The sequence below is a fragment of the Saccopteryx bilineata genome, chromosome 3 (assembly GCF_036850765.1).
Source record: "Saccopteryx bilineata isolate mSacBil1 chromosome 3, mSacBil1_pri_phased_curated, whole genome shotgun sequence".
Classification (NCBI taxonomy): domain Eukaryota; kingdom Metazoa; phylum Chordata; class Mammalia; order Chiroptera; family Emballonuridae; genus Saccopteryx; species Saccopteryx bilineata.
The window spans coordinates 203,789,089-203,814,865 of NC_089492.1; the positions used below are offsets into that span (position 1 = coordinate 203,789,089).

Below are 25,777 nucleotides of genomic sequence, written 5' to 3' on the forward strand. Positions count from 1 at the left end.
AGTTGGATAAAAAATGTTGAAAGAGAGGAAGGAAGGAAAAAGGGAGGGAAGGAGGAAGAAATAAAAGGAAGAAGGAAGGATATATATAGCAAAGGGAACAAAGAATAATATTTTTTAAAAAGCAGACCAAAGGAGACTATCCTCTGACCAAAGACAGAATTTCCTGTGTGTAAATCAGAAGTCAGCTCCTCAGCAGGAATTCTACCTGGATTTTGAAAGAGGTGCCTGCCCTGCAGGCTGGCCCATGTTAGGATAAATGCAGGGGAGAACAACAGCCTTTGGCCCTCATAGTTGCCACTTGTGTTCAGTCCAAGGAAATTACTGAGCAGCCCCTCACTGGTATGACTGGCCCACTGAGATTCCAGAACAATGTTCCCTATTTGTGATGAGAATTTTGTAAACTCATCCAGGCTACTACTCATGATGGCTACTCATCCAGGGCTTTGGGCATCTTTACACGGAATTGATGAGCGGAGATATCAGGGGGAGGATGATCCAGGAGATGCCAGGGAGGTTGGTTTCTATGTTTTAGAAGGCAAAGTTAGTAGCAGGGTACAAGGTGAAACTGCTGTGGTCTACAGGCATCTACAAAAATGTTGCTTTGGGTACATTTTTATAAATACCTTAAAGACTCTTGGTGGCTTTTTGCCATTTCAGTGGGAGAACATGTAAGTTGTTGCGCTCTTGGTCTTGTGAGATCTGGACCAGCCCAGGCTACCCCTACCCTGTGTCTCCAGAGATAGAAAATTGGAGGTCCAACCTTTTGTTTATTCAAAATAAACAAAAACAAACTATTTAAAATGCGTGATAGAGGGCAAAGGGGGAACAGAAAGCCATCACACTGCAGACCTTGCATGCTGCCTGAATGAGCTCCTGGCCCTGGCCTCCCGCTCTGCCTGGATGACTGTTCCTACCTGTCCTACATTCCCATGCGGTCATCGCTTGCTAACTAAACCCCCAGTGGCTCAGGAACTTCAGTATACTTCCTGAACTCCCACTCATACCTACCACAATTATGATTAAATTGTTTTGTGTAATTATTTACTATTTGTCTTTCCATTCTAATGTAAGGTGCATGAGGACAGGGGATACGTCTCTCTTACTCATTGTTATATCCACATTACTGTGCTCAATATCTTATAGATGAAAACTACTCTTGTACTTGTAAAAAGAATGAATAATGCTTCTAGGCACTGTAGTAGATGCTAGGGATATTAAGGTTTTCAAAAACACTGCATTAAACCTTGAGAAACTTTATGCTCCTGGAGTAGCAATCACCAATGATAATTTCTCAGCCTTCAGAAAGGACCCGGGTGAATTAAGGTGCTCTGACATTCCCCACCTCATTTTCCCAAACCCCACTTATTTCTCATGAGAATCCCAGCACTGACCTTGTTTATAACAAAGGACATTTAGTAGAAGTAAACAGTTTCTTCATTAAGTGGACATGTATTTTGTTTTTGTGGAAAAAATTTTATTTAACATTGCTAAGTTTTTAACATGGGTCATCTGAAAATAGTATCAACATTAAACAACAAATGAAAACAAACAAATTCCCGCAGTTTTTCTGTAAACCTCCCTTACCCCTTGACCCTAAGCTACCCAGAAGATCAATCACCCTTTCCTAAAGCCCACTTAACTTCAGAACTTCCAAAATGTTTTGAAGTATTTGGCTTTTAAATGTTTTTTTCTTGTTTCTTCCTTAGTTTTTCCTACTAAAGTTTTAAATAAATCTTTATCACCTTTCTATACAGGTTTTTTTTTTTTTTAGTATTTGTGATTAATAGTTAAAACCTTCCAGTTTAACAACTCTTGAACTAGTTTTGCTTCTTTCAGGCAGCTGCAGTCCACCTTTTCATTCCAGTGATGAAGGCACCGAACAAAACCACTTCTGAAACCCTCTCCAGATAACCAGTGCCACCTGCAAGTTGATGCATTGCTTGCCTTCAGAAGAATCTAGTTTTCTAGGTCTCTCAACTATTTTTAAAAGTTTGGTAGCACTCTCAATATCTTTGAGATGGTTTTCTCAGGAAAACTTTATCTGGCCTGAAGCCATCTGTTTTTTGTTTTTTTTTTTACTAATAATAGCAACTGCAAGTGAACAATTCTAAAATACTATACAGTTTGTAAAGATGGCACTGAGTTGGGTCTTATTCCAAATTAGCTAATGGACTTAAATTTTTTTCCTCTATTTGTTTTTTCTGACAACATATTCAAAAGAATGCACTTGCAATCTCACCCTTACAGTATTCTTGTAAATTTGTTTTTAGTTTTTCATTTATTTAGTGAATATAGATTCAACACCTATTATGTGCCAAAGTATGTGCTGGGAAAACAGTGGAGACCAAGATTAATCCAAGAACCACACAGATGAATAGAAAGTGGTGTCTGTGACAGGCTATCAAGGGAGGCCCTCGGTGCTATGAGAGGCTCCAGGGCCGATTTGACCTGGTCAGGGATCAGGGAGGTGTCCGTGAGCAGGTGGTGCTGGAGCTGAGCTGTGCAGGGTGTATAGGAGTCCGCAAAGCAAAGGGGGATTAAACACTCCGGTTACAGTGTTAGCACCAGGGGCTCCTGCTACTACTGCTTATATCTCCACACAAATCACTTGACCTTTGCATTGATATCACCAAGTGTCACTGTTTCCTTTTGTGATAGTTTTTGTTGTTATTGTTTTTTTGTGTTTTTAACTAAATAACATCTTCAGAAACAGATGTATTTTAATGAATGATTCATATTTTCAAAACATTTCTTTCATGTAGATTTTTGGCACAGTCTAGGTCTGAGAGGCAGGTAGCCTTTGACCGTATCTCGTAGAGCCTCATATAAAGAAGCCTTTTAGACTCTCCCTCAGATTCTAGAATCTGAGACTTGAGCATCGATTATCATCATGGTAGATTTTTTTTAGCTTTGCTTTGAGAAATGCAAGTTGGAAGAAGAAACTCATATAATGTTTGACTTGGAAAAGATGACCATTAAATCAATATGCTAAGTTTAGAGACAACCCCAAAAATATTTTTCTGGCAGGCACAAATTCTTGAATTAAATATTTATTGGTTGGATGGACAAAAATCAAATATTCTAATTTTCAGGTGCATTCACATCATTTTGAATATTCTGACAATGAACGTCTGGTAGTTGCTGATATCCTCCTGCAGAATTGTGGGTTTTTTTTCCTGGAGGCTTAAAGACTCGAACTTCTTTCTTCCATCATTTTACTGAGCACATCCAACGGGAGAGTCAAAGAGCTGACATCTGGAGAACCTTCTAGAAAACCCCCAAACAGAATTATTTACAGTTAGTTTTTCTGCTATTAAAAACCCTTCCATGACCCCTGATCTTAAAAGGGAAATTTTAAATGGTAGGTTTCTGTAAAAATGAAGTTTTTCTCTTTAAAAAAAAGAACAATAGAAACGATCATACTATAAACCCATTAGTCTTTTAATTTCCTGAGCAGTGTTACTTTGTTTCCTACTTGTTAAAAATTTTACTCAATTAAAAATAAAAAGCTCAGTGGGGAAGGTTTGATAAGTTGCTTTAGCTTCACTTTTGGTTGACTATGTTTTCTGTAAGTACCAGTGTATCTATATTTGTGTAAAACACATTAAACTTCCCATTGAAACAAAAATGGCAATTTTTTGCCCCACAGAATCATTTGGAATTTAATTCAACAGACTATGGAGCATTTTGGGCTAGCAATATGAAATAAAAGGGCCCCTGCCTTTTTTAGGCTACTCTAAACTCGAGAAGGTAAAAAAATAAGCAGGAAACATTAGTTTGAATATTCTGAAGGGCAGGAATCTTTTTTTTTTTTTAAGTTTTTTTTTTGTATTTTTCTGAAGCTGGAAACGGGGAGAGACAGTCAGACAGACTCCCACATGCGCCCGACCGGGATCCACCCTGCACGCCCACCAGGGGCTACGCTCTGCCCCTCCGGGGGGTTCGCTCTGCCGCGACCAGAGCCACTCTAGCACCTGGGGCAGAGGCCAAGGGGCCATCCCCAGCATCCGGGCCATCTTTGCTCCAATGGAGCCTTAGCTGCGGGAGGGGAAGAGAGAGACAGAGAGGAAGGGGGGGTGGAGAAGCAAATGGGCGCTTCTCCTATGTGCCCTGGCCGGGAATCGAACCTGGGTCCCCCGCACGCCAGGCCAACGCTCTACCGCTGAGCCAACCAGCCAGGGCCTGAAGGGCAGGAATCTTACTTCCTCACCTTCCTCTCCTTGGATTTTTCATCAGGAAGAAAGAAGCCTTCCATGTAGACTTTCTAAATTTGATTTGGATTCTCTGGCCTGTCCTTGTGTTCAAATTATGCTTGCTGCTTAGAATTATTGGACTTCCTTTGCTCAAGGGGAAAGAGTGGATTAGAGATACACTTCTGTCTCTTTTTGTCCATTGGAGGAAGACAGTCTTCAAAAGCAATCAGTACAGATTTATTTCCTCAATTGAATTCTAGGCTTAGTTTTTGATGTTCAGACTGATAAGAGAATGGAAACCTTGTCTAAATCACATTTGAATGGAATCCAGAGTTTGAGGGGAAACACACAGTCTTTTCAAGGATTTAGGAACCTTTGCAGGTGGCTATGTATACACTCTGCTTTCTGGAAAATTGTACCTAATTTAAAGGAGGTAGAAACAACAAATAATCCAGAGGTGACCAAGAAGACTAATAGGATGCAGAAAGCTGAAGCCACATTTCTCAGAGAGACTTGAGGAATATTCAGAATAACAGAGATGAAGGAGAGAATGAGTAACACCTGGTAATCATCCTTAGCCTCATTTTAGAAAAGATTTCTGAATTTAAACTTACTTAAAATATACAGAATAAGCATTCAATACTTATTAGTGACATACACATGTAGCTGAACTTCTTTAACAAATATCCCAAAGAAATAAAAATCTTACCAAGATTTATAAATGCAGTATTCCAAACCATTAAATCACAAACAAGACTTATGTGTTTGGATTTGTTTTCCGTTACTTGTTTTGTAACAGGGTAATGTTCTGATAAGGGGATCACAAAATTTGGTCATTGGATACTAGCTGAGACCTAAGAAGTCATTATTGCCTGACCTGTGGTGGTGCAGTGGATTAAGCGTTGACCTGAAACAGTGAGGTCACTGGTTCAAAATCCCGGGCTTGCCTGGTCAAGGCACACATGGGAGTTGATGCTTTCTACTTCTCCCCCCTTCTCTCTCCCTCTCTCTCCTCTCTCTAAAACGAATAAAAAATTTTAAAAATCTTAAAAAAAAACCCAAGACATTATTGATTGACACATCTTTATAACTAGTGACAGAACATTGTGCATTAAAATTTCAATGAACCTTAACTTTGAGATTATAAATTATCCCTCTTTTCCTCTTCTCAAACATTCTCATTAGTGGTGGACTGAAGCAATACAGTAATAGTCACTCTTTTATTTATTTATTGTAGTGACAAACTTTATAACAAAATAATAACAGAAGAGTTTAGTCTTTACTGCAAAATGTTTGATTGGATGTGTGTATGTTTAGGTCTAATTCAATCTAGCAAATCTATTCAAAGGCATTGTGCCATATTCTAAAAGAGATAGAGATAAACAAGATGTAAACCCTGTTCTCAGTGAAAGAAAAACAACAGCCTCTTTAAGTGCACCATTGGCACAGGAAACAATAATTACATGTACAAAGAAGATCAGTTATAATTCATGCTTTTACAGGAATTTGTCTAATAAACATTCTCCCATGAGAATACATATGAGTGACAGTAGGTACTTTGCCTGTTTTGTTCACTTTCATCTTCCCAGAAGCTAGCACAGTACCTGACATATCTTATAATCTCATAATATAACACGTGACTGAGTCAATGAAAGTAATCTGTGCTTGTGAGAGAAAAAATCGGCTACTGATCATATGTAACAAGCTTTAGTGGATTCAAAGGCTTATGAATACAGTAAACCTAACTGGAAACTGTTATGTAAAGTAGAGCCCTTGAGATGTTTGGCTTGAAGTAGAGTGATTAAAAGGATTTTTCTTTAAATATGTGCAAAGTATATATCTTTCTTGAGGAAGAGGTATAATATCTTTCTTGGTTAAGAGAATCAGAATTGCTAGGGAGGAGTAATGTTTGCTCCCCATTATTACTATCCTTAGAAAAACAAGTTAAGCTCAATTTGAATATTTTCCAAATAATGTAATGGGGCCATTAACTTAATGTGTGACATTACAGAAATATCTAAGGAGATGATAATACTGAAGTCTGTTGAGTTGCAAGTTCAATCTGCATCTTTTCATGTAAGTCTGAAGTTCTCACTTATGGGGATGTTTAAGAGCACTATAGTTTAAGAACCATTTACATGTATTAATATATTTTTTAAATTTTATACTGTCAAATGGGAATGTGAAAAGAGAAATTGAGTATAGGAGATACTCTCTTTAAACTGTTTGTTTCTTAGTATGTGTTAGATTCTTTACATTTGAGGCAGCTGATGTATTAACTAAGAGCAGTAGAGTGGGAATTAAGTCATGGCTCACCATGAGCTGTATTCCTTGGGCAAGTTACTTAATCTGTTTTGGCTCGTTTTTCACTCCTAAAATGAGACTTATGGAGTGAATGGTCTCTGAAGTGCCTTTCAAGTTTTACAGTTTTATAACCCATTTTAATTGTTTAATTAAATATATTTCTATAGAGCCACACAATTACAGTCTCCTTCAGTGGGTTTTTCTAGAACTAGTTTGTCATATGTACCTCAGCTACAGAGTAAAACACAATGTAGAGTCATATTCTCCCAAGAGAGAAAGATAGCATTTCTCATGTAGTTGGAAAATGTGGCTTTTTCTCCTGTTTTTTATTTCCATCCTTGCATGGCTAAAGGAAAAGCAGTTGTTTCATAATTGATGTTTTGAACATATCCTGATGACTTGATTTTGACTTATGGAGCCTTTGGGTACAACTAAGAAGAACCCACAGATAAATCATGGTATTGCTGGGCGCTTCCTTTCTTGCTCTTTGTCTCCACACCAGCCTCAGAGCTGCTAATGTCCTGGCCCTGCACTGCAGGACTGTCCTGCGACACTACTCAGACACACACTTTGCCCTTACAATGATGATTTCTAAAACTAAAGGCACCCCCTTCCTTCATTATAATTACTACATCTTCACCAATTTATTGGGAAAATATTGAGTGTCTACTATATGTCAAGCAGTACTTTCTAGGTAGTTGGGATACATCACTGTACAAAATAGAACAAAAAAGGAAGTCCCTGCCTTCATGAAACTTACATTCTTGTAGGAAGAGACAGATGATATATTAAGGAATATATAAGAAGTGTTTGTTGACAAATTGGATTGGGGTTGTAAGAGACAAAGTAGAATCAGGGATGACTCCAAGATATTTGGCCTACGCAGCTGGCAAGATGGAGTTGCCATCAACTGAGATAGGAAAGTTGCAAGATAAGGGCTTTGCTGTGACCGGAGGTGGTGGGGATAAGGGATGGAACTAGAGTTGGTTTGGGACATAGGAAGTTTAATGTGTCTAGTAAGTATCCAAATAGAGATGTCAAGTAGGCAGGTGGTTCTATGATTCTGGATACTGATAAAAATTTGTGTTTAGTATAAATGCTATATAAAGCATTATGACTAGATGTGATCTACAGGAGAATGAATGAGTTCGGTGAAACAAAGTACCAAAGACTGAGCCCTGGGCACTCCAAAGATAGAGGTCAAGGAGAAAGCAGCAAAGGAGGTAAAGAAGGCACAGCCAGGGAAGTAGAAGGCACACCACACCTACTGTGGTGTCCTGAGAGTTAAGCGAAGAATGGTCATTTTATGCTGGTACTGCTGATAGAACAAAAAAGTGAGGGCTGAGAATTGACTGTTAGATTTAGCAACATACATGAATAATATATGTGTGATTTTATTCTGTAGAATTCATATTTTATGTGCTCAGGAATTATTAGACTTTTTAAATTCCTCTTTTAAGGAGCCACTCATTTTGTTACTGATATGCTACTTATCATGTAGAATTGGCCTTGTTTCCTTGAAAGGTGTATAATTGTACTTTCTAAAGGTAATAATGTCAGGGCCCTGGTTGGTTTGCTCAGTGGATAGAACATTAGCCTGGCATATGAACATCCTGGGTTTGATTCCCAGTCAGGAAACATAGAAGAAGCAACTATTGGATCCTCTCCACCTCCCTCTCCCCCTTCTCTCTCCATTCCTCTCTTGCAGCCAGTGGCTCTGTTGGTCTGAGCATTGGCCTCAGGTGCTGAGGATAGCTCAGTTGATTCGAGCATCAGCCCTAAACGAGAGTTGCTGAGTTGATCTCGATTGGGGCGCATGAGGGAGTCTGTCCCCTCTTCTCACTTAAAAGAGAAATAAATAGTAAATGTGATGTCAGAAAAAATATAGAACAAAGCAAATGTTAGCCGTACCTCCTAACAGCCATAGAAAACAGTGTTAACAGTCAGGTTTGAATCAAAGTAGGGTAAGTGGGATATTCTTAAAGTCACAGGTTAATAAAGTAGAATTTGTTCTGTGTAATTGATTTTGGAAGATAAGATACTAAAATTCTCCTGAGAGGGAATGAAGACACTGTTTCAGGAAGAGCCAAATAAATGAAAGAAATAAGAAATTCTGGGTTTGCAACTAACTTTACCTCTTTACCCAAGGATTATATGATGTGATAAATTTGAAAGGTAAAGGTTTGTGGCTAATAAAGCCATTAAAATGACTTTTGATAATAAATGTTTTTAATAAAATCAAGTGTGCATTGATTTCTGCAAAAGGACACAGAGCAGAAATAATGTAAAACTATGTATATGTATTTTTGAATAAGTAAGATATCATCTCTTGCTTGAAGTTGAAATAAATATTTACAAAGATATTATTTAATTAGGCAAACTAAATTCTTAAGTAACAAGTTGGAAATTGGCATTGGAAGAAGCATAAAAGTAATCATTTGTATTTCTAAAACAAGAAAATTTAATAAAAATAAAATTATGCTGATTTGAGTTTCAGGGGGAGGGGACTATTTAAACCCAGCAGTTCATTCAGAAGTGGTTTCTTCAGCTTAAAATGAAGTAGTCACAAATCAATTGGAAACTATAATGATAGTGAAAGAGAAATCAACTGTAGTTGTCACTGTATTGTATGACTTTCAGAGGTGCTGAAATTTGTGTAAGAAGAATACCAAATTTTTTTCAGTTCAGAAAGAAGAAGGTCCATCAACCCTCTTTTCATATTTGGAATTTTTAAGTCAACTCCTTTAACCACCCCCCTTTTGTTTTTGTATCAAAACTAATTTCAAAGATTAATGTTATGCCAGATAGTGGCTTTGAGACTTGTGTTTAAAAAATTGTCTGAATGTATGTATTTACAACTGTGTGTATATTGTACACTATGTACGTACATACATGAGCATAACATACACGTGCATACAGTCACCCAAAAGAGGGTAAGTGCATTAAGAGTAGAGTTATAACACTAAAAAGCTATGCCATCTTGACCAGCTATGTCTCTAACATGTCTTTTTTTTTTTTTTTTAATTTTATTTACTTATTTATTTTTACAGAGACAGAGAGAGAATCAGATAGAGGGATAGATAGGGACAGACAGACTGGAAGGGAGAGAGATGAGAAGCATCAATCATTAGTTTCTTGTTGCGACACCTTAGTTGTTCATTGATTGCTTTCTCATATGTGCCATGACCGCGGGCCTTCAGCAGACTGAGTAGCCCCTTGCTCGAGCCATTGACCTTGGGTCCAAGCTGGTGAACTTTTTGCTCAAACCAGATGAGCCTGCACTCAAGCTGGCAACCTTGGGGTCTCGAACCTGGGTCCTTCCGCATCCTAGTTCGACGCTCAATCCACTGCGCCACCGCCTGGTCAGGCTCTAACATGTCTTGTAATCCATCTTAACTAGGCTGTGCCAGTATTAGGAAGCAGTAGATAATACTTAAGTTTCTTAGATTTTTAGTCTGTTTTCTGTTAAGAGAATGAGGCCTGTGAATGCAACCAGAGACTTGGGGCACCTTAACTATAATGAGTGTCCAGGACTTTGCTTTGTCAAAAAGAGCCATAGATCAAGGAACGTGAACCTCTGTGTCTGTGATTCTCAAAGTATGATTCATGGAATACTGGTAGCCTAAATCTTTGTAGGGGTCCCACAAGGTCAGAATTATTTTTTAATGCTAAGATGTTTTCTGCCTTTTTCACTGATGTCACAAAAAGCAATGATGGGTAAGGTGCCTTAACATGAATTAAGGTAGAGACACCAGACTGCACTGTAGAGATTGTATTCTTCATTGGCACACACTGCTTTAAAAAATTGCCAGTTTCATTTAATGTCTTCATTGAAGCAGTAAAATTATTATTTTTATAATAATAATTTATAAAATTATAACTCTCAACCCTTGACTGAATATTGTATTAATACACTGAGATGAGGAGGAAGAACATATAAAGTACTTCTGCTGCCTTTTAAAGTACGATGGGGGTATCTCAAGAGAAAGTCCTTATTTGAGTTGAAAGATGAATTAGCTCCTTTACCATGTTACACCATTTTTACTTGAATAAAAACCTGATTATTTAGACTTGAGTATGTGGAAGATATTTATTCAAAATGAATGAAGTGACACTTTAAGGAAAACAACTGGTAATATTTGCTGCCAGAAATGAAATTCAAACTTTTAAGTGCTGATTCGAATTTTGGAAATCTTGATTCACCACCATGAGTTTGACAGTTGCCCATTACTTAAAAACTTTTCTGGCCTGACCTGTGGTGGCGCAGTGGATAAAGCCTTGACCTGGAAATGCTGAGGTCGCCGGTTCAAAACCCTGGGCTTGTACGGTCAAGGCACATATGGGAGTTGAAGCTTCCTGCTCCTCCCCCCCTTCTGTCTCTCTCTCTCTCCTCTAAAATGAATAAATAAATAATAATTAAAAAAAAAAAACTTTTCTGATGAAAGTAGTGGTGATATTAATGAATGTGATTTTAAATATAATTTGTCAGCTTTTGGAAGAGCTGTATAACTCAGTGATCTAATATTTTCCAGATGACCGATGCATGATGTTACAAAATCATGCCTGGGTAAAAGATGCATCAAAGTACAAATAGATGAATGAGGTTTATAATGAGGGGTTTGAAAAGTTGATAGTTTTCAGATTCTACATTGCAGCTAACCAAGTCAGTTTGAAATATTATCAAAAACTAATATCCACAATTTTATGAAAAGGCTGTGGAGATACTTTTCCCTTTTCCAAACACATGTCTGATTCATAAATTTCAGTCAAGACAGCATATCTCAACAGAATGAATACAGAAGCAGATATAAGGACCCAGTTTTCTTCTCTTAAGCCAGATGTGAAAGAAATTTGTAAAAAATGTAAAACAATGCCGTTATTCTCATTTTTTTGTTTTATAGAATATAATTTTCATAATATATAAGTAATTTAACAAAAATGGGTTTATTTTTAAGTGCGTTAATATTTACTTTAAAATTTTTCTTGTTTTTAATTTCTAATATATAAATATTAATAGGTATTGTCTACATAAAAATGCTTTTTGAAGACCTCCTCTATTTTACAATGTGAAGGAGTCCTGATATCAAAAACTTTGAGAACCACTGCTCTATATTTGTGCGTTTTATTCCTGAAATTCTTCCCGCATCAGAGAACATGCCCAGGTCCTTCCAAAGTGTTCAGGAACTTATCATGATGGACACAACCAAATCTGTCAAAGAAGGTAGCCTGGAACACAGGTATTGAACTTGTCACTGCAGCTGATTAGGGTCACTCCAAATCTGATTTGGGCAAGTATTGCTCCATGATTGAGCATCTGAATATACTCATTTATTTATTTAACAGGTAGTTTGTTCAGGGCCTCTTGTTCGCCAGACATTGTGGTGAGGGGATGTGAAGTAGAATATGGCAATAGCTTCTAAAGCAAACTTGGAAATTAAGTTGAGCTAGTGCCTGTCTGTAATGGCTGCTGGAACATCTGTACCTAGAAAATATTTGGGGCAGTGAGATTGTAATGATTCATTGAGAAGAAAAGAGGTCATGAAGTGTCTAAAAAAATCAAACTTTGAACAAGTATGAAATTTTAATAGCACTAAGAATACACAATGTTACTGTATTTAGCTTGTGTGGCTTGCCTATAACATGTCTTGAGAACACATATGCATGGCATAAGTTCTACCTTCAAGAAGTTTGCAGCCTAGTGGTAGTAACAAAATAGTTAAAGTTATGTTTTGATAAAATAAGGAAATCATATCAAATGCACAGATGTCAAGTAGATAGGTCAGAAGTGAGAACAGCATCAAGCAGTTGAATTTTCAACACTGTTAAGAAACAAATCCAAAAGGAAGACAAATTACTGCTTAAGAAAAAGTCAGATAAAGCAGCAAGACAGATTCGATAACATTATATTGGTTTCCAAAGATAACCACCAAAAATTCAAAGAGTCTTGGCTTTTCTTTGGGCTGTTTATTGAACAGCCTTTCATTCAGTATTAGGGAAGGAAGAGCCAGGAAACAAACAGGCCTTGGGAAAATAAGTGATAAGTTTAGCCTTCCCCAGGCTCTTTAATTAGACACTTTAATAACAAGGACAAATGAGGTGAGCTAGATTATTGGCATCAAAGATGGCAAAACAGAGAGGAACTTTCTTTTTAGTTCTCCCTGCCACTCTTATTCATTGCCATAAGATAAGGAAAGAATATTTCTTCTCACAGAAGCAGGATGAGTGAGTAACTTCAAGTCGTGGATCCTAATAAAGGCAGTAGGACCAAGCTGTGAGAAATGGGAATACCGACCAAGAAAAGGATGTGGCGTTTCCTGCTTTTTCCAGAACCTCTCGGGCACCCTATGCGTTTATATTCTGTCATCTAGCTAGAGATAGATGTTTCCAGGACCAAGTCATTTATCAGAAGAGATGATAAGGGGTAAGTTTGAGGCTCACAGTAAAATATCAGAGAAAAATAGAGAAAAGATACCAAGTCAAAAGAATAGGGACCAAAAAGGGGAAGGTACAAAACAAAAACAAAGATCTCCCCAGTCCACCCCCAACCACCACCATTAATGAGATCTTCCCTCTTACAAGATGAGGACCATATGGCAAAGTTGTTTGCCTTCCCCAAGGAGCAATATCTTAGTAGATATTTAACACAAACCAATACTAAAGATTACACTTAAAAAATAGTATAAAGCAATGACCCAAAATAGTAACATCAATAGCAAAAATATTTCAAAGGCTGAGCTTTGGTTTTTCTGACGCCCTCTTATTCTGATTAAGAAAAGAGAGAATCCAAGAAATAATGTACTCAGAGACTGCTTTGGCCATGATCTTTCTGGTTCATGTGGAGCTAAAGGGAACCAGCTTATTGGGCAATAATAGAGGTATTTGTCTTTTTCATGTGAGGCTCCTTATTCTGGTCAAGGGCTCAAGAAAACTCCAAGGTGCCAGGATAGCTGCTAGTCTAGCTCAGTCCACTATTTCTAGAGTGTTGAAGCAGCATTTTGAAAGTTGTGAATAATGGAGTTTCTTGTGCATGAAGGTAATCAATTCACCAGCAGTCTCTCTTTTCTCAGAAACATGATTCCGGTCACAGAATTCCGACAGTTCTCTGAGCAGCAACCTGCCTTCCGGGTGCTGAAACCATGGTGGGATGTGTTTACTGATTACCTGTCAGTGGCCATGCTGATGATCGGTGTGTTCGGATGTACCTTACAGGTAGGTGCCCAGACTCATGACACGTGGGAACTAGAGCAAGACAGCCATTGAAACCTCTTTAAAAAGCTGGCTGTGTGATTTTTAACTAATGTGATGGTTGCTCTTCTATGTTTGTGGATGGTGTTTATAATTATGGCAGGAAGCCTGAAGCACTGATTTACTGAACTTTCCTAATAAGGTAAATACGTTACTGGTAAGAGTTCACTAAGCCCAAACAGCAGTGGACTGGAGTCAAATAATATCTGATATCAGTAACATTAAAGGAAGTCCTTTATCTTTCAGAATTGGCTTTATAGCAAAATATGGCATATATATGCACAGTGCCATTTATATTGCCCAAAAGGGAACTTTTTTCTTTCCCTTGCCTTTTATACTAACCCCTGATAAGATTTCCTGGAAGAATATTTTGATAATATATCATTTATTTTACCCATTGTTTAGTCTGAAATTAAAATTTAGCCCAATCAAAATTTATTCTATATAGATGCTATGCATTAAATCCAGATTATTTTTGTATACCTACTATATGCCAGGCACTGTACCTGGAGGACATATATACCTATAAGTGGTTTATTTCTGGGATAAAGCTAAATAAACCAGCAATCAGAAAAGGTGGTGTTATACTCTGATAGGTGCATCTATAAGCAATAAGGGAGAGCAGAGGAAGGGTGCTTTGCTTGGGAACAAGGGGATGGTTGTGTTAAAATTTGGAGAACCAGCTGAAGTAACTGTATTTCCCCATGTATAAGACAATCCCATGTATAAGACTCATCTTAATTTTGGGGACTGAAATTTGAAAAAAAATGTATTACATAAAGTTATTGAACTCAAGTTTTATTCATCATAAAATTCATACAACTCTCATCACTGTCAAAACTCCCATCCATTAGCTTGTCCTCCTCTGTGTCTGATGACGAATCACTGTCTTCAACAATGAGCATGAAAACAACCACAAAAAAGCGGAAAATGCAAGTAAAAAAAATCTACAACCACTCTATAAGATGCACCCAGTTTTTAGACCCAAATTTTTTTTTTAAGTGCACCTTATATGTGGGAAAATACAGTAGTCAGGGAGAAGGAGAGGAGCGAGGGAGAAGGTGCCAGGAAGAGGAAGGACAGTTATGAGTCTTGGATGTGAGAATGAAGAGGACATCTTTGAGAAATGGAGCAGGATTAGCTAGCACTCACTGGTTGTCATCAGTGTGAGAGTGGAACCCTTGCCTGTGAATGGAACCACCCAAGGGAGGTTAGCGAGTACGATGATGTCAGGAATAACATTGAAGAGGGAATGAAGGAAAAGGGGTGCCTCTGAAGAGACCAAGAAGTGGCAGCTGTAAGAACAGATGGAAACAGGAGAGGATAGCTCAGTCAAAGGCAGGCGTGATTAATGACGGCAGAGGCTGTACAACAAATTCGTGCGCCTAGGAGGGCACAGCAGCAACCAGGTCATTAACAATCTTAGTTCAGTGGTTGGAAAAGTGAATGGAAGTTGAAGTAAAGGCTGTGGGGTACTTCTTAATCCTTTCACCCTTTTCACCCAGAAGTACAGATTGGCAGTTATAGAATAGTAGCACAGGGAATATAGTCAGTAATATTGTAATAACTATGCATGAGGCCAGGTGGGTACTGGAAATATTGGGGGAACACTTTGTAAAGTATGCGATTATCTAACCACTGCGCTGTACACCTGAAACTAACACAAAATAATATTGAATGTAAACTGTAATTGAAAAAAGAAGGCTGTGGGGTAGATGTGACTTTCAGGTAGAACAGCTGAGGGGAAGGAGAGCTTGGAAGAGAGAAAAATAGCTAGAAGTGTTACAGAGTCAAAATAGGGCCTTTCAAGTTGATTTTAATATTAGTTAATATGTAGTGCTTCCTCTGTGTCAGGTATTACTCTGAACATGTCACATATATGTTACCTCATTTCATTCTCAGGGCAACCAGAAGACGGAGGTTCTGTTAGTATCCCCATTTACAGATGAGACAACTAAGGCAGAGAGAGTTTAGGGCAACCTCCCAATGTAGGTGGCAAATCCAGGCAGTTTGGCCCCAAATTCCCTGTTCTTAATTCCTGATACCATGCTGCCTCTGTTAGCTGAAAAAACTTTGCCCTTCCCCCTTTCTCCATTGAAAAACTGGAGGGTTTTTTTTGTTTGTTCGTTTGGGGTTTTTTTGTAGCAGAAACAGAGAGATTCAGAGAGGGGGACAGATAGGGACAGACAGAAAGGGAGAGAGATGAGAAACATCAATTCTTTGTTGCGGTTCCTTAGTTGTCCATTGATTGCTTTCTCATATGTGCCTTGACGGGGGGGGGGGGGGGGGGGGGGGGGGCTACAGCAGACCGAGTGACCCCTGGCTCTAGCCAGCGATCTTGGGCTCAAGCTGGTGACCTCGGGGTCTCGAACCCAGGTCCTCCTCGTCCCAGTCCAATGCTCTATCCACTGCACCACCACCTGGTCAGGCCAAAAAACTGGAGTTTTAAAGATAAAAGGAATAAATTCATAAATAAAACAAGTAGTTGCTGAAGAATCTGCTGTGTACCAGGCAGTATTCCAGGAGACAAGAATTATCAATATAGGAGGGGAAAAAATAAAAGACAAATGTCCCAGCCTTGTAGAGCTTAAATACTACGGGGAAAACCAGCAGAGTAAGGAAGATCAAGTAGTAAATTATATATGTTAGATTATATAGTATATATATAAATTATATATGTAATAAGGGCAATGGAAAGTAAAGGAAAACATACGAGGATGGTAGGAGGTCCCAGCAGCTGAGATTAGGAGTTGCAATTCTCAAACAGGGTGGCCTGAGAAGGCCTCGTTGGGAAGGTGACGTTGACCCAGGGCTGAAGGAGGTGCAGGAGCAGGCCCTGCAGGTGTCCAAGAGGAGCCTTCCAGGCAGAGGTAACAGCAAGAGCAAGGGACACATAGGCAAAGGTTTCACAGGACCTTTCTGTAGGAGAATTTAACATTTAACTTTCTCAACCTTCTAACTCTGTTTCTCTGGAGACCAGATAAAGGTAGAATGTTACAGTGTTGCTTGGCAAGGTAGCTTATGATATAAATGACTGCTGACTGGTCAACTGCACCTGGGCTGGGGAATAATAAACGCCTGGTAGGAGGCTATACCATAGGACTTCTGTGATTGTGGTGACACTTGTAACAAGGTATGTCTTTTTGACACATGGGAGAGTTATGTATTGGGTTATAAGAGATATGGGCTTTTTGGAACATAAGGCTTTTAAGCCAAGATAAATTCAGAACTTGCCTGCAGTGGTTCTCTTGTCCCTATGCCTGAGATGATCTGGGAGGAGAGGCTCAGGGAGAGCCTGGCTCTGGGCAGCAGTGTGGACCCCAGCACAGGCAGTGGTGAAGGTTCCCCCAAAAGGGAAAGCTGCTTTGCTGGAACGCTGTGGTTCCAATCCTGTATCTCTCTTCTTTTTTTTTTTTAATTTAGTGAGAGGACAGGAGACAGAGACCGACTCCCACATCTTGCCCACATCCACCCAGCAAGCCCACTAGGGGGCAATGCTCTGCCCATCTGGGGCCCTTGTTCCCTTGCTCCCTAGTGCCTGAGGCAGAAGCCATGGAGCCATCCTTAGCACCCAGGGCCAACTGGCCCTGATGGAGCCATGGATGCAGGAGGATAGGAGAAGAGAGAGAAATGAGGGGGGGAGGGATGGAGAAGCAGATGGGCACTTCTCCTATGTGGCCTGACCGGGAATCAAATCCTGGACAACCATATGCCAGGCCAACGGGCTACCACTGAGCCAGCTGGCCAGGGGTTCCAATCCTGTATCTTTCTAAGTGGTCCTGGGGCCAAGTAAGGTTGATGATCTGGCTGTAGAGATGATCCTAAAAAGCCTGCCAGTGATGTTAGGAACATCCCTGGTATGCTGATGGAAAAGCCAGGAGACCAGTACGGAAGAAGAGTGAGTGAGCGTAGTAGAAGAGTGAGGCCTGAGAGGTGCCGGGGCAGGTAGGGCCTTGTAGCCACTCCAAAGGTTTTGGCTTTGCTCTGACATGGGGCGTGTTTGGAGGATTTTGAACAGAGGGTAGTCATTATGTGCCTTAGATTTTAACAAGACCACTCAAGCTGTCAAGAATACAGTGCAGGGGCAAGAACAGGAGCAGGGGGATTATTTACAAGGCTACTACCATAATCCAGGCAAGACATAAATCAGATGGTTTGGACCAGGATTAAAGTGGTGGTTCTGGTTATATTTTAAAGGAAAAGCACTAAGATTTACTAAAGATTGAATGTGAGTTATGAAAGAGAGAGAAATAAAAAATGACTCCCAACAGTGTTGGGTCTGAGAAACTGAAAAAAGTTTTTGAGCATGGTAAGTTTGAGGTACGTGTAATAGATACCCAAGTAGAGATGTTAAGTACACAGATCGATAGAGGACCCAGTAGATCAGGAAAATGAAGAATGGTCACCTTAGGAGGAAGGCGGTGATGGATCCAGTTGGAAGGATTACCCTTGATTTGGTCAAGGAAGTATTTCCACCAACATGAGGATGGTGGTGATGGATGCGTTTTATTGGAGTAGATGGAGGAGAGAGGCACAAAAAGATGGGAGTTGGGAGTGTATGACTTATGGGCCCGGTGAAGTAGAAAGTGATACATGTGCTGGGAGACTGTGAGCATAAGGAAGGCAGGACATGGCAACAGGAAGGTAGTGGAGTAGGGTCCTCAAAGAGGGCAAAGATTTGGAATGGCCATTTGGGAAGTAGAAGGCAGTGACATAGATCAGCAGGATGGCTGTCCATCCACCTTATGTATTACTTGCCAAAGCACTCGGTGCTGCTGCAAGCAGGCCCAGGACTGGTTTCTCTCAGGTACGTATTCCACAGCAGGATGAATGTAGGAAAGAGAAACCTCACAGAAAATGTAAGGACTGAAAGGCAGAAACCATGGGGACTAAACCGAAAACACAAAGTTAGTGTGTCTAAAAAGGAAAGTTTTTTGGGTTTTTTTGTATTTTTCCGAAGTTGGAAACGGGGAAGCAGTCAGACAGACTCCCGCATGCGCCCGACCGGGATCCACCCAGCATGCCCACCAGGGGGCGATGCTCTGCCCATCTGGGGCGTTGCTCTGTTGCAACCAGAGCCATTCTAGCACCTGAGGCAGAAGCCACAGAGCCATCCTCAGCGCCCAGGCAAACTTTGCTCCAGTGGAACCTTAGCTGTGGGAGGGGAAGAGAGAGACAGAGAGGAAGGAGAGGGGGAGGGGTGGAGAAGCAGATGGGCGCTTCTCCTGTGTGCTCTGGCCAGGAATCGAACCCAGGACTCCTACACGCCAGGCCGACGCTCTACCACTGAGCTAACCAGCCAGGGCCAGGAAAGTTTATTTTAAAAGTGCCTGGATGCAAGCAGGCTGAGCCCAGCAAAGGGTGTCAGCTCCGAGCTACAGGAGAGAGCGTTAGATATAGGAGTTGCTGCAGGCCTTTGCTGGCATGGGGTTGCCTGCGCCTGGACATGCTGAGATTAGCATATCCTAGTCTGTGGCCTTGGTCACTGACTGTCTCCCTTTCTCAACCCTCAGGTCCCTCGTGATGGCCTTGTCTCAAGCACATTTCTCAGAACCTTCCCAGGGTGGGGGGAGTTGCTTAAGGGGAGGGGGAGGTTTGGCGAGGGAGATGCTTACTGAAGAAGTTGCCCTAGTGGGAAGTTGGGTGAGGGGAATTTGCGTTTTAAGGGGGCTCTGGATTAAAAGGAGTCCTGAACCTAAGCCTCACAAGAACTAGTAGCTAACTTGGAACAAAATGAGTAAAAACGAGAACATGTACCCATGAAAACATCTGTAATGAACATCATTTGAGAAATGGGTCTGCCGTGAGTGCAGGGGAGGATTTGACAGGAGAGGATTCGAATGCAACTTAAACATCTTTTCCTGTATGGTGGTCAGAGTGATCTTCCCGGAGCACGGCCCCCTCTGTGTGTCTGCTGTGCAGAGCTCTCGGCTCTTTCCACTTTGCACCTGCCCAGTACGGTCACCATCACCACCACCTCCCATGGTCATTGCCCACTCCTCAGACAGGTGATCTAGTCTGGGCCCTTCACACACAGACCTGTTTCATCCTGATAGCCTCTAAAAGGAAAATGGATGCCTGTTGACTGAGATGTCCGGGTTCTGATGTCCACCCCAGAGGAATATCGCATCATAATATGAGGTGACCAGGCTCCGAAAATGTATAGAGTAGACCAGGGGTCTCAAACTCGCGGCCCGCAGACTAATCCACGAAGTTCAAAATATTTTGGATAAAATTAAGTAAGCCCGTGGATTAGTCTGCGGGCCGCACAAAATTGTTTGGTGGGCCACATTGCGGCCCGCGAGTTTGAGACCCCTGGAGTAGACCATTTTATTCAGCAAACATCACTGAGCACCAGCAATATATCAGGCATCAAGTCGGGCTCTAGACACTGAAAGAGAGATACCATACAGCCCCTGCCAGCAGGTTGCTAATAGTCTAAAAACTGAAGAAATGCATAAGCAATGTCATTCAGTGTAAGTGCCTTAAGGGCATTAAGTATGATGTTATCATTTCAGCTACTGGAAGTTAGGGACTTGAGGAGGTAAAAATTGAGCCTCATCTCAAAGAATGAGTATACAATATATATATTTTAAGAGGAATGGAAGAAAAAAATCAGTGGACACAGAAGGTGTAGTAAGATCATGTCACAAAGTCCCCATTGACTGGCACATATGGCATTTTAGGGAGCATTTCCTCACATAAAACTGTCCTATCCAGAATGCTAATAGCACTTCCATGGACACTGGTTAGAAACCTGTGCTAGAATCTACAGTGTATGTGCTTTAGCTCCCAGAATGAACCTAGAAGATTAGTCCTGTTTTTCAGAAGAGAATTCTGAAGAATAAAAGGTTTGGCAACTTGACCCAATGGGACTGACTGTATTAAAAGGAATTAATATCCAAAATATATAAAGAACTCACAAAGCCCAGCAACAAACAAGCAAACAATCCAATTAAAAATGGGGAGAAGACCCGAACAGACACTTCTCCCAAGAGGACATCCAAATGGCCCAACAGATATATGAAAAGATGCTCATCTTGACTAGCTATTCAAGAAATATACAAATTAAAACTACAATGAGATACCACCTCACACCTGTTAAAATGGTTATTATGAACAAGACAGGTGATAAGAGTTGGAGAAGCTGTGGAGAAAAAGGATCCTCATTCACTACTGGTGGAAATGCAAATTAGTACAACTGTTATGGAAGAAAGTATGGTGGTTCCTCAAAAAATTAAGAATAGAAATACTATATGACCCCGCAATCCCTCTACTGGGTATCTACCCAAAAAACTCAAAAACATGGGTAAAGACATATGCACCCCCATGTTCATCACAGCATTGTTCATGGTGGCCAAGACATGGAAACAACCAAAGTGTCCCTCAATAGGGAACTGGATAAAGATGTGGTACATATATACTATGGAATACTACTCAGCCATAGGACATGATGACATATTGCCATTTATAACAACATGGATGGACCTTGAGAACATTATACTAAACTAAAGAAGTAAATCAGGAAGAGCTAAGAACTATATGATTTCACACACAGGTGGGATATAAAACTGAGACTCATGGACACAAATAAAAGTAAAGTGGTTACCAGGGATGGGCACAAAACACAATCAACAGTTCAAATGCTATAGAGATGTTTATCTAAAACCTGTGTACTCTTTTTTTTTTTTTTTTTTTTGTATTTTTCTGAAGCTGGAAACGGGGAGAGACAGACAGACAGACTCCCGCATGCACCCAACCGGGATCCACCCGGCACGCCCACCAGGGGGCGACGCTCTGCCCACCAGGGGGCGATGCTCTGCCCCTCCAGGGCATCGCTCTGTTGCGACCAGAGCCACTCTAGCGCCTGGGGCAGAGGCCAAGGAGCCATCTTTGCTCCAATGGAGCTTCAGCTGCAGGAGGGGAAGAGAGAGACAGAGAGGAAGGAGAGGGGGAGGGGTGGAGAAGCAGATGGGTGCCTCTCCTGTGCGCCCTGGCCGGGGTTCGAACCCGGGACTTCTGCACACCAGGCCGACGCTCTACCACTGAGCCAACCGGCCAGGGCTAAAACCTGTGTACTCTTATTGACCAATGTCACCCCATTAAATTTAATTTCTAATTAAAAAGGGGGAAAGGATGTTATTATTTGTCAATACAGTGTTGACTCTTGCTCTGATTTAAAGGAATTAGAATCAATTCTCATGTTTCACTCATCTGACAAAAATCTGTTCATGTCTAAACAAGTAGCTATTTTCAAGGCTGCTGTGAAATAAGACTTATACTATAAAAAGCATTGCTCAGATTACAACAGCTCCTATAAGACACAAATATAAACTCGCTGTAGAGCAGGAGAGTGTGTATCATGTCCTATTCCTGTACAGTCATACACCCTTAAAGACCAATAATGTAAACATTCAACTCTGTGCTATAAACAACACTATTCAAACAACTCAACATTCAATAAAATAGACCAAATCCTTAAAGGTCAACATGTTGCTTCCTGGAAAAATAACATTGCTTTAGATCTCTGCTCCGTGACTCCAGGTTATCTTATTATGACCAAATCCAAAACAGCCCAGAGGCAGGCTATTACCAAATATAGAGTTAGCAGTTAAGAACCAGAAACAGGAACTGGAAGATACAAGCCCCCTGGAAGCCCTAAGGGACTGCTCTGTGAGTGTTAGACAGGAAAGACATTTCCTGCTTTCTGAATTGTGTTGTTGATGGGGGAGGGGGGTAGCCAAGAGAATGATTTCAATGGTTTGAAACCACCCATAAAAAATCCTTACACACTTAACCCTATCACTAGGAGCAAACTGGTCAGGAGGGTCACCCTGGAGAAGAGTTTGGGACATCTGAGCTTGTTGTTCAGAGTTGATCCTCGCTTTGATTTCTGGTACATACTGAAGTTAACTTCTGCTTCTCTGATTTAGAACCATCAGTGTGAACTCCACGGTCAGTGGTCCTCAGGAAAAAATGCTCTCTAGTGGTTCAGTGGAAAGTATAGCTGGTAAATAATAGAGAGCCATTCATTTATTAGAGTAAGAGCAGACAAGCAAGCAGGCAAGGAAAGCTCCGACTCATTCTCCAATCTCCTCAGGACTCTCAGGCCCCCCACCAGCCTCAGTAGGGCTCCCAAAGTTCTCATCACTCTCTCCCTCCCTCTGCACTCTCCAGCAAAACAGGTTGGGGGGGAAAAAAAAAACGTTTCTCCTGCAAACAATAGCGAACAACAGCCCCATTCCAACCAGAAGGCAATCTGCAATTTGCAATCTGCCGCCCTGAGGGCAAGCACCTGAAACCTCCCATAGCCTATACACACAAGGCACTTCCCAGTACAAGCCAGCAAACTTAAAAAAAAAAACGTTTCTTTACCCAACAAGAGCCCAGAGTGATTTTAGAGGAGTTCACTTTGATAATGGCCCTGAATTCTTGCTTCTCTTTACCTGCCCCATTCTCTGTCCTGTACTGCCTGGATTTCTAGTAGGTCCCCCCCAACCCCACTTTTTTTTTTTCAAATCTGAATTCTGAATTTAGAAATTGAAGCTCAGAAATTCTTACTTAGATTAGCCTATTGTTTAAGGTGAAACTAAGAATACTGATGAAATAGCTGATAGCACTAATGGGTAGGCTTAGAATGAAGTCCTCGTCTATGTTTTATACTATGTACCACACTTCACCTACCATTCGACTTCAGTCTTTGGGGAATATGAAACAAAAGTCATTTGATGGTGAAAATAATTTAAAGAACAGCCTTTCTCACCTCTGTAGGGATAGCAGTGAGTGTTAAAAGAGAAAAACACTATTTCAAAATCCCCGTTACATCTCGTAACAAAAATATGCCTTCATTAGGTCTTACCTGTTATGGTGGTTTGTATGGCCAGGAGCCGCCATCGTTCCCATTGGATTCAGGCAGACAGTAAAGAAATGGCGGAGTCGGAGGATGGTGGATGTTGGGCAGATAAAATATATTATGCTCACTTTGTTAAAGACGGTGCTGCCCACGTGAAAGCCGTAGCCCAGGTGATATTAATGTGTGTTGGGGGCGGGCTGTGGGCAGGCAGGATCCTTATAGCCTGGGGCTTGGTTTTAGGACTAAGCCTGTTCCCACCCTTTTTGATGTGGGATGGTACAATCCTATCATGCCTCAGAAAGTGACTGTATTAGAGACTTCCCTATTTTGTATATTGGATTAAAGGTTTGGATTTCTACACTATAAAATAGGGGCAGAACGAGAGCTTGCTCTCTTGGTTCCTGAGATTATCATTAGAGGAGAGAGCAGAGAGGAGAGCAGAAAGAGGCCATGTAGCCAGGAGAAGCAGCCAAGATGGCGGAGTGTTGAGTGAGAAGCCAGTTTGTGCAGAGTTTGTGCAGGGAGAGGGAAGGAGATGGGGAACAGAGGGGAATAAAGTCTGGTGAGCTAGAAACTTTTGATTCTAGGAAACTCGGATAAGTCAGTAGCTTTGTGAGCACTGAATATGAGTGGGTTTTGGAGCCCAGTGTGTGTTTTTTACTTGCCCGCCGGGTGCAAGCTAGTATTAAAGATGATGGCCCACCAGTTTTTGGCTCCGTTGTTTCTTTACCGACTGTCCAAATCCAATGTGAACCGGCATGGGCCAGGCTGCTGTGGTGGTGGCCGTGGCTACTGGCTTTATAGTCTGGGCTACATGGCCCAGACACCATGGGCCATTCTGTTTATTGGTGTCTCACCAAGACAGGCAAGCCACAAGGGAAGACATGGGAAAAGTAGAAAACCTGCTTTTCCCATGGAGAGCAAGGGATCAGGGAGGTCCCTGTAATGGTGATAGCAGGAACTGAGAGCGCGAGCCCCTGGTCTGCCCCATATTATAGAGTAAAAATCAAAACCTTTAATCCAATATACAAATAAGGAAGTCTCTGATACAAAGTCACTTATCTGAGGCATAAATGGGATTCCTCATAAGAGTACACCACCCCCTATCATGCAACAGTCAAAGGTGTGGGGAAAAGCTTAGTCTTAAAACTAAGCCTTAGGCTATAACGACCCTGCCTGCTTACAGCCTGTCCCCCACACCCAATGCAAACTATAAGCGAGCAAACATATATATCATATTTAAAAACTTATTTAACCAACGTTCTACCCCTTTTGCTCGCTTCACAACCTAAAGCATAAGTATTCCTGCATAAGGAAATTAGGCACATTACACAAACTACAACAACATGACAAATCATACAATTTCAATAATTACAAAGGTACATCTCACCAGTCTCTGAGCACTTTGCCGAAAGCACAAAATGTCCTCGGCCTTCTTTCTAGCCGTTTGAAAAGCTTCCCGGGGCAGGAGAAGGGCCTCCAGCAAAGCTGCCACCCTCCCTCATCAGGGTATTTCACATTGTCCAAAATCCGTAAGTCCATCCAACAAGGGAGCCAGTGCCCACATCAGTTGTAGTCCAGGAATCAGTCCACGCACATGGGGCCTCAGCCACCCCCCTCATCCCTTTCATCCTGGCAGGTCTTACACTGTCCCAAGGAGGAGTATGTGGCAATGGCAGTCAACATTTCCATCTCTGCTCCAGAGAGCATGATGGCATTCACCCCTATGTCCCAAAATTGCAGACCTACCAGGAACATAGTAAGTATTCCTTGCTGCTGGGCTCTCATCTTCTGGAGGCTACAGATCACAACTCCAGCCGGATTCTCCTCATCCTCCAAAGAGGAACTGAAAACACCAGCTCGCGCTGCTGGGTGTGAGCCCTGGGCTGCTGCCGCCTTCTGCTCCGCCAGCCTTGCAGCCCTGGCCTACCACCGCTGCTGGCTCTCCACAATGTCCAGGGCAACCTGCAACTCACGAACCTGTGATTCCTTCTCCAGCAGCTGCTCCATTTCCAAGTGAATCTCACAAACCTCATCAGTCTCCTCCAGTGCTTGCTCCAGCTCCAGGGTCGGCATCTCTTTCTCCCACGTTTGCTCCAGCCCCTTCCACTGCTCGGTTTGCAGGTCCTGGGCAGCCTCTTCCACAGAGCTCTCAGTTTCCTGATGCATGACTGTAAAAGTC

General features: G+C 41.3%; 1 protein-coding gene across 1 annotated transcript in view; it reads left to right on the top strand.

Moving 5' to 3' along the window:
* Positions 1–25,777, top strand: part of LRRC8C (leucine rich repeat containing 8 VRAC subunit C) — a 120,900-nt gene that overhangs the window by 54,234 nt on the left and 40,889 nt on the right. The window contains exon 2 of the mRNA XM_066268611.1: positions 13,565–13,706. Within this exon, the coding sequence (XP_066124708.1) occupies positions 13,569–13,706 (138 nt within the window). The 5' untranslated portion in view covers positions 13,565–13,568. The remainder of the gene's footprint in view (positions 1–13,564; positions 13,707–25,777) is intronic.